The sequence below is a fragment of the Neltuma alba genome, unplaced genomic scaffold (assembly GCF_004799145.2).
Source record: "Neltuma alba isolate B1F8T4 unplaced genomic scaffold, ASM479914v2 tig00010270_pilon, whole genome shotgun sequence".
NCBI classification, from domain to species: domain Eukaryota; kingdom Viridiplantae; phylum Streptophyta; class Magnoliopsida; order Fabales; family Fabaceae; genus Neltuma; species Neltuma alba.
In genome coordinates this window covers 201,901-216,257 of record NW_021635195.1, presented here as the reverse complement: position 1 = coordinate 216,257, position 14,357 = coordinate 201,901, and the positions used below count along the sequence as shown (strand labels likewise).

At 30.5% G+C, this 14,357-nt stretch overlaps 1 protein-coding gene across 1 annotated transcript; it reads right to left on the bottom strand.

Moving 5' to 3' along the window:
- Positions 1-467: 467 nt before the first annotated feature.
- Positions 468-1,237, bottom strand: LOC114755458 (VQ motif-containing protein 20). The gene is made up of 2 exons (XM_028944340.1): positions 1,089-1,237; positions 468-1,046 (listed from the first exon to the last, which is right to left on the bottom strand). The coding sequence occupies exons 1-2, from the start codon at positions 1,235-1,237 to the stop codon at positions 524-526; spliced, it is 672 nt and encodes a 223-aa protein (XP_028800173.1). The 3' UTR covers positions 468-523.
- Between the last annotated feature and the right edge of the window lie 13,120 nt (positions 1,238-14,357).

The window sequence follows — 14,357 nt, the reverse complement described above, 5'->3', positions numbered from 1 at the left end:
ACTGAAGGACATCTCTCTCTTGACATTTTATGCAAAAATGGAAAAACTTTGCGAGTGCATTATTTAGGACAATCTTGCCCTTGACGGGCGCAAAACAAAATAATATTATTTGTCCACCGACCACCTTGAAGCGAGGGTCCCCGGCGGTCTGTTCATGGATTGCGACCTTGAAAAACACGGGATGGGAAAAAAATGAAGTTCTGGGAAAAAACCAAGAAGCTGACAAAGGAGGATAATATCCTATAGTCATAAGAAGCTATATCTTTCTTTATTAAGCGCTCTGAGCTGAACCAATAGAGGAAGCATGCAATCTATGAATAATATAATAGGAATTCCTATTATTCCTAATACATAAATTTTTCTATGAAGTTTCAATATTCGAAAACAGATTGTTTCCAGAGGGAGGACAAAATAAGTTCTATCCCGGAAATTTATAACCTTTTTTCTGCTGCTGATGATTAGGAAAATGAAAACTTTTATTTGCAGAAGAGAAAATAAAGAAAAAGAGGACCTTAATTATTAATTAATACTCACGAAAATCATTCATTCCCTCCAAAGTGGCGGGGGATGTATTCATCGAGCTCCTCATGTTATGAGAGAAGAACAATGGGTCATAGTTCAAAAACGGCTGATTCGAGCACAAAAATTCCGTGGAATTCGACGTAAACACCGGCAGACTCGTCATGTAAGGGTTCAACGAGGGATCCAGAATCGGTGGATTTGGCATGAAACAAGAATTCACCTGCGTGTCCCCAATGCTGCTACTGCAGTTATTCTCTTCCGTAATTACCGACGACGTCTCATTGTCCTCGTTCACCGAACCCTTCTTAAGATCCCCGCCGTCCTTATCGACCGTTAACGTCGACGCGGCAGGAATCCCAGGCTCTTGTTTCGGCTGCAGCGGATCCAATGCAGTGGGGACGTCGTTGTCAGATCGAGAAAGGCCGGTGAGCTTTTGCACCAATGCCATGAAATCCCTAGGATGAGTGTGGATAACTCTGGGAGAGTGCGTGTAGATGATGACCGGGTGCCGCTGCTGAGGCTTGCTACCGGAGACGATGGAAGAAGATGCGGAGGAGGACGTTGACGTGGACGACGACAACAATGACGGCGGAGGCGGCGATGACTTCTTGATGGCATGAGAATCCTTATGGACCTTCAGGGGAGGAGGGCACACGGCATGATTGTGAGGGTGGTTCAGGATGTCTCTCTTGGGATGAAATGGCGTACGACTCATGGCCTTGGGCAAGAAATGAATTACATAACAAATTAAATCTCCAAGCAACACAGTAAGATCTGGATTATGCTAAGAGAAATGAGAGAGAAGAAGAAGGAGAAATGGAAGTTAGAATTGGTGAAGCTGGCAGGGGTGAGGGGGAGGTTGAATTGTGAGGTATATATAGGGTTTCTAAATTTCATGCGGTGCGTCGTAATGGAGGTAGTGGGGAGTGAGGGAGGGACACGTGGAAGTGAGGAGGGGTATTCTGGTAAATTGGGAGCGGAGGAGACGGTTGGGGACTTGAGAGAGGTGTCTGTACGGGAGAAGCAGAAGGGAAAGGGAGGTGAGTTTGTTGAGTGGGGTGGACCCCACGTGGAGTTTGGCGCGTGGTTTTCGCTTCAGATGTGGCGGCGCGTTCTGCTCGACAATTAAGAGCTTCGCCACCCTCCTCCTGCCTTTTTAGCTCAACTCCACAAACTGACTTGCTTCCCACCCAGCTCCAATTTTTCCTTTTTCCTTTTTTTTAAAAACACTTTTTGTTTTTTCCCAAAACTTTTTGGAGTGAAGTTTACAATGCAATCGGCTGAAAATCATTTGCTTATTTTTTTAGAAAAGTTACAGCCGGTTTTTTTTTTTTACCAGCAAAGTTACAGCTGGTTTATAACATGCTTTTAAGTGAATTTTTAATTTTTTTTAAAATTTAAATTAGAATAATATTCTCACGCTGCATTTGATTTTTTATTGAAATAATTAAAAATAAAAAAATTACATTAAAAGAGGTTTCATATGGATATGTAGTTATGTACAAAGAAAACAAGAATAGTAGTATAACCACCATACAAATTTTCTCGACTTCTGCGAGTTCCGCATTTATTTCTATTATAATATCCAATACGATTTAAGTTTGTAAAATTGTTTATGTTCCAAAAATATGTGTGCTAAGGTAAAAAAAAAAAGTGTGCTTTATTCTACCGAAAAAAAAATATATGTGCTTTAGAGTTGTAGGATTTCCTAAAACAATTATCACTTTAAAACTTTAATATGGCATTGGTTTCTCTTTTTTTCATTTTTGTTTTCTCCCCTGTATTACCGGTATCCGCGTAGTTAGTCTAAGTATATTACAGTTAATTGCAGAGTAATTAGTTATTGAGATTACTGATTGTTTTATTAGTGTTATCAATTGATTAATATAAGAGCTAAATACTCGTCTGATTTTATTTATAAGACACTTTCAACATGTTTCATACATATTATTAAAAGTCTTAAACTGGATTAACTCTCTATTAAAATATAACAACTTTTTAACTTTTTTCCCATTTAATATATACACATTTTTAAAACAATAACTATCTACACTATAATAAATGAAGAACCAAATAGTATATTCACACTAAAAATTTGATGAAGTGATTTATAAATAGGACTTAAAAAAACTTTCACCCTCTGTCTTGTAAATAGGACCAGATGAGTAACTAATTTGAACATATTAAGAAAATTAGTTAAATTAGTTATTTGTCACAAATGAGCCTTGGCTTTCTTAAACTATCATTTTTAATCATTTGCATTATTAATAGTGACATCCTGGGGAGAATGGGAGATAAAGTAGATTGATATGTTATATTGAGAACAAAATTTAATCTCCCAACTAACTCTTATATTAAGAACTAAAAATTGTACATACTAGTAATTATAGTATTTGATAGTCTACTTGATTTAATTTATCCATAATTAATGGTTTTATTAGGGGGAAAATCCTACTTGTTATGATATTTTAGAAGAGAAAGAGGGGGTATTAAGAAAGATGATTATGATATTTTAGGAAAAACGTGTCACATTTCTTATAATTAACTAACTTACCTAACTTTCTTAATCTAATCAAATTAGTTAAATGGGTCTTATATTAAGAACGGGAAGAATATTTTGTTTTTGAAGATCCACGTGAAAAACTTAGGTTTTAAAAATAGTTACTACTTCTTTGTCAGCCAACAGAAGAAGAACGACAAAGAGAGGTTATATTCTTTAATTGCACGTTTCAGTTTTAAATTAATACTGAGGAATAATAAATTAAAACAATACCCTACTTGTTGATTTCACACATTCTTTTTTTGACTTGCTAATTGTTTCTTTATATTAAAAAAAAAACAAGAACAACAACTATATAATGGGAAAGACTAATGATCTAGTAGATTGATGAGATGTGTTTCTTGTAGATTATTTTTATACTTGGGACAAAGCAGGAATGATCAATTAGCTAGGGTCAATTAAGGCAAGCTCTTTCATCTTTATGCTAATTGAATGGCTTTTTAATTAAAACGAAGTCTTATAGTTTAGACTTCATACGCACTTTCAAAGAAGGAGTTTTCAAGGTTTTGACTTCAAACTTCAAGGAACCACTAATCGGAGGAATCATATGATTCCCATGTGATAAGTTCGAGTTGTTAGATGTTGAATTATACTACTAATTACGAGATTAATTCCGCGTTGGTAGAACGATTATTAGGAGATTAATTTGTGATTCATAATTCCTTACTTTTGGTAATTAATCGATCGTTTTCTTCTTGTTCTTGTTATTTACTTAGACACCGTTGTTAAAAATTGGATTTTGGTATGTTCGTGTAATCATTTGGAATTGTAACGCTCCATTTAATATTTTTTTTCCAATTATGCTCTTATTCATCCTCCTACAATTATCTCACATTCTTTCTCTAAACTATTCGTTGCGTGAGAATATTTTAATCCATGTGGAGTTATATTTTACATTAATTAATTTTACCCCCTGTACTAATTATAAGAGTTAGTTGATTAATTTGAGAAGATTAAGGAAAGAAGTTAAGTTAGTTATTTGTAACAAATAGATGTTGTCTTTTCTAAAATATCCTTACTAATCAAATATATTGGCTAGAACTACTATTATTAGAAGGATTACTTTAGGGAAAAAATGCATAAATATGAGAGATAAAGTGGATTAGGGTCTTATATTTAGAACCAAAATAAAAGTCAAACAATGTCTTATGTTAAGGACCGGAGGTAGTAATTTCTCAATCAATGCTTAAAACCTAGACTAAATCAAGTTTAAACAAAGCGGGTATTAAATGCATTGAAATTATTAGTTATTTAAGATACGATCACGCAAATAAAAATTAATTTTATCGTCTGGAGGAACACGCATTGTAAAAAGAGTTAATTTAATTGTTTGGAAGTAATTTAATGAGGTGAAATTTTAATAATATTATCAAGAAAAAGGATCCTCTTTAATTTTTTCAAACTAAAAAAAAATGTAATTTACGCTTAAAGTTTGGACAAATTAATCATTCAATCCTGGAATCCTTTATTCTGCACCTCAGTTTAATTATTTGAAAGTAATATGTTAATTATCCTCATAATAATTTCCGGAGGGAAAAAGAAAAAGGAGGTAACCTGAGTGAGAAACCATGGGTGTCAGAAGGCCCAATATTAGTTTAGGCCCAAACGGTTGAAGTCTTGAGCCCAATAACGAAAATGAAAGCTGCTTTATAAGCAAATCAGATCATGATTGCCTCCAATAAGAGAATACTTATGCTTTAGTTAAAAAAAAAAAATCAGATCATGGAACAAACAAATATTGATATAGGTGGTAAGGAGTTAACTCACAAAATTGTAAGTTCAAATTTTGCTACCGATATGACAACCTTGTTAGTAAATGACTTGTAATATTTCTATAAGTACTTTTTTAGTCGTGACATTTCCTGCCTAGATTTTTTTTTTTAAAAAAAGCAAATCAGATCTCGGACTTTTCTCATGAGTCTTCACTTCAATGGCATTGTACGTCACATTTTGAGGCTTCTTATTCTCATGTAGCATGCATGAGGAAGTTATGACCCCACACTCATGTTTGGAATCATGGTCGAATGATGTCAAAAACTCAAAATCACGTTTGATCCTTTGCCAATTGCTAGCTGGATTCCAAATACGCACTTCAAAAATTTTAGGGTGTCTCAAAAACCCCACACCCCTAGAGTGGTCAATAAGGGTCAACCTGATTCTAAAAGGCTAACTCTTGAAGAGTTAGGGTCTAAAAAAACCTACCATTCACATATCTTAAAATTATCATACTACTTTCGGTTCTTAATATAAGATCCTGTTTGACTTTTATTTTGGTCTTAAATATAAGACCCCAATCTATTTTGTCTCTCATATTTATACATTTTTTTCAAAGTAACCCTTCTAATAATGATAGTTCTAGTTAATATATTTGATTAGTAAGGATATTTTAGGAAAGACAACACTTATTTAGGACAAATAACTAACTCAACTTACTTCCTTAATCTCTTTAAATTAATCAATTGGCTCTTATAATTAGGACCGGATGTAGTATTATTAAAGCTCGACTCTCAGATATATGAGCTCAGGACCTAAAAAAGCCGACCTTTTTATTTTTCTTAAATTTAAATTCTTTTCAATATTTTGAAATAAAAAACAATAAAACTTTTAAAAAAATTTTATTCAACTCATACTATTAGTAAAATAAACTAATGATGCATAGAAAAAAAAAATCAAACACTAATAAACTATTATCCAAACTAAAAAAAAAAACCAAATAAAACAGGAAAAATAGAAAGATAAAAAAACAAGAAGCTAAATAGTAACAACATTAGCATGATTATTATCTTCATCTCTATCATCATCATCAAGATCAACCTTATTTGATTGTTTTTCACTATAAGTAGGTTTTTCTTTAGTAATAAAAATGTCAAAGTTTTTGTTTTCATAACCTTTATCTAAAATAAAACTATATAGTAGTTACGAATACAAATAAGAGCCTCAACATTTGTCAGAATAAAATTTTTTTTATATTTTGTTAGAATATATATCAGCTAATTGGAAATTGATTTTAATTGTTTTTCCATCAGTTCAAGATATTTAATTCTTTTTAATTATCTTGCTTGAGTATTGGCTCTTCTAAATAATTTTCTAATTTAGAATTGTCCATAAAAGACTAATATATAATTATATAAACATCTTGATAATAATAATAAAAAAAACCGTGCTTATAAGGGCTGGCTTTTTTATTTCTAAGTCTTAAAGGACTAACTCTTTTAAACTTGATTTCTTTTTAAATTTTTTAAAATATAAGTCTGACCATTCACTTAAAAAGATTTAAACAGACTGGTATGATGGATTTGACCTTTTTTTATGGCTCTACGTGTGTCCACTTTTTGAGGAGAAGCGTTTCTTGAGGAGACTTCAACAATCATGTTTTGAGGGTTTCGAACGATTTCCCAAACACCCATATATGGCATGTTTGGAAACACACATTTGTGCAGAAACAACCAAAGCATGTTTTAGCCATGTCTTCAAACACGCCGTTAAGTGGGATGCACACCGGCCTGGCTATTGTTTTCGTTTTCGTTTTCGTTTTCGTTTTCGTTTTCGTTTTTGTTTTTTTTGAGAGATGGGGGTTGAGTTGAGAAAATAATATGAAACATTTTCTTTTCCAAGTGAAATCCCTTGACATATGAAAGAGTGCAAAATGTGCTTTGTTGTGAAACTGTTAGAGTGAGATCTGCTCTTGGAGGAATACGAGTAGAAACAATGACAACAATATTTCTAATGAAACATCTTTCAAAGTTCCTGAAAAGATAATTTGTTATTAAGGTCCTATTTAGAATCACTTGTAAGTACATTTTACGTAAAGTGACACAAAACTTCTCTTATATGTTTATCTTATAGTTTGTAAATTATAATTGAAAAATTACTTATAAACCATTATAAATGGATGATTAATTTGGTTAATCAATCGTTTTCTTATTGTTCTTGTTATTTACATTGACACTGTTGTTAAAAATTGGATTTTGGTATATTCGTGTAATCATTTGGAATTGTAACGCTCCATTTAATATATATTTTACATTAATTAATAATTTCTTAATCAATGCTTAAAACCTAAATCAACTTTAAACAAAGGGGGTATTAAATGCATTGAAATTATTAATTATTTAAGACACGATCATCCAAATAAAAATCAATTTTATCATCTGGAGGAACACGTATTATAAAGAGAGTTAATTTAATTGTTTGGAAGCAATTTAATATGATAAAATCTTAATAGTATTATCAAAAAAAAAAAAAGGATCATCTTTAATTTTGTCAAAGTTTAAAAAAAAGGTGTAATTTACGCTTGAAGTTTGGACAAATTAATCATTCAATCCTGGAATCATTTATACTGCACCCAATTTAATTATTCGAAAATAATCTGTTAATTATCCTCATTATCATTTAAAATTTCCAGAGTGAAAGAAGGAAAGAAAGAGGTAACGTGAGTCAGAAACTATGGTTGTTAACTGGCAAAAAAAAAAAAAAAGAAACTATGGTTGTTAGAAGGCCCAATATTAGTTTAGGCTCAAATGGTTGGAGTCTTTAGCCTAATAAAAAAAATGCAAGTCTGCATTGTAAGCAAATAAGAGGAAATTAACTTATAACTCATAACATCGTGAGTTTAAATTTTACTACCAGAATGAGAGTCTTATTAAAGGACAATCTGTAAATACACGTCATTTTAGTTTGAAAACATATTCTAATTCTGGTGACCTTCCCTGCCTAAACTTTTTTTTCTTTTTAAATAAAAAAACAAATCAGATCCTGATTTATTCTCTGCCAATTGCTAGTTGGATTCCAAATACGCACTTCGGGAATTTTATTGTGCCTCTAAAACCCTCTACCTCCACTTTTTGAGGCGAAGCATTTCTTGAGGAGACTTCGGAAATCATGTTTTGAGGGTTTTGAATGATTGTCCCAACACCCATATGTGGCGTGTTTGGAAACACACATTTGTGCGGGAACAACTAATGCATGTTTTAGCCATGTCTTCAAACACGCCATTAAGTGTAATGCACGCTGGCCTGGCTTTTGTGTCTTTTTATTGTGGGAGATGGGGGTTGAGTTGAGGAAATAGTATGGAACATTTTTTTTTTTGCCAAGTGAAATCCTCTAACATATGACACAATGCAAAAGTGCTTTAATTGTTATGGAACCATTAGAGTGAAATTTACTTTTAGAGGAATATGAATCAAAACGATAAATAAGAATATATCTAGTGAAGCATCTTTCACAGTCCCTAGAAAAATAATTTGCTAATAGATTAAAGTCCTGTCTGAAATCACTTATAAGTATGTTTCATGCAAATTAAGACAACTTTTTTCCTTACATATTTCATTAAAATAAATCACGATTGAAAAGTTACTTATAGACTATTTTAAACAGGTCGTAAGAGATAAGTAAGTTAATCCGTTCAGTCTCTATCAAGGTTTGGTTCACTGACATCCACTAAGAATGCACTGCTCAAAGCACCTTATATCTTGAATTTATCTTGGTTGTTTATTAGACGTTTGACATTTAATTTTGTGAATCAAAGTGCTAAAATTTGAAAGACATATGATTTAAAGATATATAATTTTAAACGCATATGTAATATACCATCTAACTTGAGGATGATGACCTGTTGACCTCTTCGTGAATTGCGAATATATATATATCTCTCTCTATATATATATGTATATGATGAGATCAATCAATCAAATAAATATATAAAATTGTGTTTTAATTCGTAAGAATTCAATTAATAAAATTTAATTTCAGGGACTAAATTGAGATGTGAAATAAATTTCAGAGGTAAAAAATTTCATTATCCTGAAAACTCATTTTCTTAATGAACCCGTGTTTTTAGTTATTTAATTAATTCACCTTAATTTAAATTTATTTATCTATTACAGTTTAAAAGAATATCAATTTTAATAGTACTAATATTACAAATCTCCATATGAACAGGGGCCACTCCGTTTGTGGTTTAGTTAGAAACTTATCTGGGGGTGTTTGGATAGAAACCAAACTATAGTTTCAGAAGTGCTTTTACGGATTACGAAATAAATATGTAAAGGAGATTATCTCGTTTTGCGGAAAAGTGCTTCTGAAACCATGGTTTTGGATTTCCCAAACACCCTCAGAATCTGACAACTATACCCCACTTAACTGATTGCAACGTGACGGGAAGCTCCGCTTTATTATCCATGGGAATACCCATTGTCGAGCGAAAAAAAAAGGGGCAAAAGTATTTTATATATTAATATATCAAGCCAAAAAAAAATTGTACCTAACTTTTTTGCATCTAGATGCTAAATATAGATAATTAAAATAAAGTAAGCATATATAGAAACAAATTCAATTGAGAATACATTTAATAAGGTAATCTAAAGAAAAAGAAAACTGTGATGGCAGCGATGTGTGTGGTCCCGTGAGAGACAAGCCGCTTGGATCCCTCTGGCTGTGTCTGGCTATCCCATTGATGTTCATGGTGGAAATGTCGAGGTTGGACTACAGAATATGCTTTTTCTTTATAGGACTCCAGGAAAATATCAATGTCCAAAGGGCCAAAATAATTGTCTACTTTTATCTTATCTAATTTTTATTTTGATCTTAGATATTAGATCTTGATTTATTTTATCTTTTATATTTATATATATTTTTTAAAATAATCCTTATTCTAACAGTAGTAATTCTAGCTAATATATTTGATTAGTAAGGATATTTTAGGAAAAATAATACATGTTTATTACAAATAACTTACTTAACTTATTTTATTAATCCACTCAAATTAGTCAACTAACTCTTATACTACCTCAAATCCTTAATATAAGACCCTATTTGACTTTTATTTTGATCTTAAATATAAGACTCCAATCTACTTTGTCTCTCATATTTATACATTTTTTTCTAAAGTAACCCTTATAACAATAATAGTTCTAGTCAATACACTTGATTAATAAGGATATTTTAAGAAAGACAACACCTATTTAGGACAAATAACTAACTCAACTTATTTTTTTAATCTCCTCAAATTAATTAACTGATTTTTATAATTAGAATTGGAGGTAGTATTTAAGACTGAGGGTAAGGTAGTACTTATTTTTTCATTTTTTGTAAAAAAAAAAAAAAGGCACATGGATATTCTCGAGCATGGCCGTTGCTTTTTGTCCGTGTCGCACTCTTCCAATCTCTGACTCAGCACATGATGCCTTCATTTTTAATTTCATCAATTGGGTGCGGCTTTCCTTGAATTCATATTTTTTTTAGAAGAATTACATCAGTTCTCAATAATAAGATTTAATTACCTAAAGTTTATTGAGAAGTAAAGAGTAAACAATAGCAAATTTCACAGTAAAAATGATAACATATTTATTTATTATTAAAAATTTTTAATAATTAATTTTTTTTATGACTTCTTGGTAATTTTTCCTGTTGTTTTTATGTGGGACTTTTTAGTAATTAAATTTTTTTTAGGACTTTTCGATAATTCTCTGTTTTTTTTTAATAATGTGAAAACAATACAATTGGATTGGACTAGATTGTTTTTTTCTCCCCCAAGTTACATCTCAATTATCAGTTAGGGTGACTTTTTTGAACTTCTAAAATTCAATTCATTTTTATGAAATTTTCTCTGATATTTATTCCTCTCATGGGATTCTTTTTTTTGGGGAAAAAAGGTAAGCATGATTTGAGTTAGTTAATGTTAACGTGCGTGTTCAGGCCCAAAAAAAAAACAAACACACAAAGTTAACGTGCGCGAAATACTAAGACCTTGGTCATGTACTCATGTTGATCATTGACACCAATCCACCTTGGTAGTTATGCCATGTTAGGTATGCGAAAAATTACTTTTAAAAAGAAAAGATAAATGCTTTTTTATTTTCTTCTAGAGAATATTTCTCTACACCCCAAATCTACCTTTTTTATCACGAGAGGAACTGAGTATGTGCTCAGGGGTTTGTTTGCACTTCTCAGAACACGTGAATTATAGTGAGTCAACATGTTTAACGTGGGCTACCTTCACAGATTCTAACTGTAGGATAACATTAACTGATTTCTTATAGTAGCTTATATATTTAATTAAATTTGTAGAAAAAATGCCCACTTTAAAGACATACTCTGACTCATTAATTGCTTCTTTTCAATTAAAGTTGGGGGCAAATTTGGAAAAAATATTAATTTAGGGCAAATTATTGCCTTAAAACATGTTACAATTTAAAAAAGGCACGAAATTGGAAAAAAAAATAATTTAACTACCACATCTTAATTTTATATTTAAAATTAAGTAAGATTTATTAACGAGGGTTAGGTCTAACAAAAAAAATTAGTCTTTCGTGTGATGAATTAAGATTTAAATTTTTATTAGAAGAAATACTCATATATAATGTTTGACGGTGTTTCAACTAAAATCACCTTCAATAGGATGTTAATTCTTGTAAGCTAAATATGATTTCAAAATTTAAGAACTAAATTCGTATTAATCCAAAAAATTAATACCCACTTTGCCCATCAAGTTTTATACTAGCGCTGGAAAAAGTTCTAAAGAATAAAGCGGGGACCTCATGCCTTTGTGATTCTATGCAATTAATTAATTATATTAGCCTCATTCATTTTTGAGAAATTATTAGATAATTAATTGGAGGCCAAGCCAATTAAATATGAAATATTGTCTATGAAATGTTTCCCCAAACTGTCACTCCGAGAAAACCCCCAAAAATTATAAGCCAAGTGGAATCCAATGGAAGGGGAAAAACTAGATGTGAAAAAAATAATTTTTATGATATATGAAAACAAATGCACGAGAAAATTTTTATCATATAAATGTAAATTTTTTTTTTGGTGGAAAGTAGTAAAACCAAACGACAACAAAACTGGTCGTTATTAAAGCATTAAACGTCACTTATAACAGTCACATGTTAAGGAACGCAGCGAATTGATAAAAAATTTTAAATTTATTCTATCAAAATTTCCTCTCTCTCCCTTTTTATAAATTATTCTTACTTTTATCTTTTTTTTTCAATAAAAATTAAACAATAATAAAATTGAAAAATATATTATTAAATATTTTACAGGTAACTTATATTTATATTTAGTACTAAAAATTCTCTCCACAAGCACTTCTTTATTTCCTTAACATAAGATTTAGTTTATAATTTAATTTGTATTATAATTAATACAAATTAAACTATAAACTAAATATTATACTGTTAAGTACATGAGGTAAACCAAGTTAGAACAGGAAATAAAAACAGATCATAAAAAGGAACAGTGCCTGCAGGGATAGTTAGGAACACTTGGAGGAAGAAAGCATCATGGCATTTTTCAGATCGAGTAGGTTGCACAAGGAACGAGACTGGAAACCAGCGACCCAGCAACGTTGTTGTCATAAGCAGAGACACCAAGTCATTCCCAAGGCGCAGTGATAAATTAGAAGAACTAGCCATGCCACGGTTGGAAAAACCATGCCATGATGAAACTTTCGTAATCCCCATTTTTTTTTCCCACCGGCATTTTATATACTTTTTTTCTTGTCTTTATTTTTAACGTATTTCATATATATCAAGAAAAATTTTAAATTTTATTAAATTTTAATAATTTTTTAATTTTATCTCTATTTAATATACATTATACTCAATTAGAATTTAGAACAAAATTAATTAAATATTAAGTGAATGGTAAAATTTTACATTTATATAAAAGTTTTCTCTCTTTACCTTATAAATATTAAATAGGAAAAAATTGCTTCTCTCTCTATTCTATAAATATGACTAGACGAGTATAAATCATTTTTATTTTATTTTCACATTTTCATATATTAATAGATACAATAAATCAGTAAAAACTCTCATATGTGTCCTTATCAAAAAAGGGATGTTAACAAAAATACGTCGTATATTTTTTTCTCACTTATTTTCCTTATTATATTTGATAAGGTTAAAATCGAAAAAAGTCATTAATTCCCATATAAGTGATATGTGTGTGTGTAAAAGACCAGAGTGGTAACCATTAGGTTCTAGTTATTTTGTTTTCTTTCTTTATAATTTAATTTTTTGGACCAAATTCTCTATCATTTAATTTCATGTTTTTTGTTAAAAGCTAACATCGGAAAAAATTGTAACTACATTTTTCTAGTTCATTTTTTTTAAAAGCTAATCTATGCTACTGATCTCATATTAAATTTTTTAATTTTTTAATAGGAATTCCAACGATTCAAAGAGTATAACACATAGTAGTAATTAAGCATCCTCTGGACTACAAATCTAAGGAGTATGTTGGAAAAAAACATCTAAGGAATTTGAATTCAAAAGAAAATTTTCGGTTCTCAAAAACATGGCTTTAAAACTCTCAAAGATAACTTCAGAATAATTTTAAAATAGTTTCACAAGCAGCTAATGTTGGATGTATATGAACCTTATACAGACTTATCGTGAAAAATAAACTGTTTATTGGCTGTAATATCTCTCAGAACTCTTCGTATAAAGCGAGGAAGAGGTAATTAGGGTTTAAATGAAATTGTTATTGATTGAAAGAATTGACTTATTTTTGTTATGTGATTAAGTTAAAAATATAAAGTATGTAAACTTAATTTATAAGCTTTGAAGGTAAAACTTTTTGTTTATAGATCAAAGGCAAAAGTAAGCATTATAATTTCTTTTTAAAAAGGTGTTTGACTAATTCAAAAAATATTTTTAAAAAGTATTTTTTTGTAAAATGAAATAAACTCCTCTATATATCTATTTTGTATAGTGTAAGAACACTTCTAAAATCATCATCCAAATATCCTCCAAGTTTTAACTCCTTTCCCCACCATGATGACACAGACCAGCTCGTTATATAATACTCCTCCGGTCCTAATTATAAGACCCAATTGACTTATTTGAGGAGATTAAGGAAGTAATTTAAATTGGTTATTTATAATAAATAAGTGTTGTTATTCCTAAAATATCCTTGCTAATTAAGTATATTGGCTAAAACTATCATTATTAGAAGGATTATCTTGAAAAAAAATACATAAATATAAGAGAGAAAATGGATTGGGTCTTATAATTAGGACCAAATAAAAAGTCAAATTAGATCTTATAATAAGGACCGGAGGAGTATCATCATTAATGATGATATATTGATATTGATATGATATGGCTTTCGTTGGAAAAAAATTATTGATTTGGACGCCGGATCAATTTAATAATATAAATATATATAATATAATATAATATAAAACATGAATAAATCGCAGCTCGCCCGGAGACGAAGAAAAGTCAAGATTGCAGCGGCGACATCAGAAGTCTTTGTTCGTATT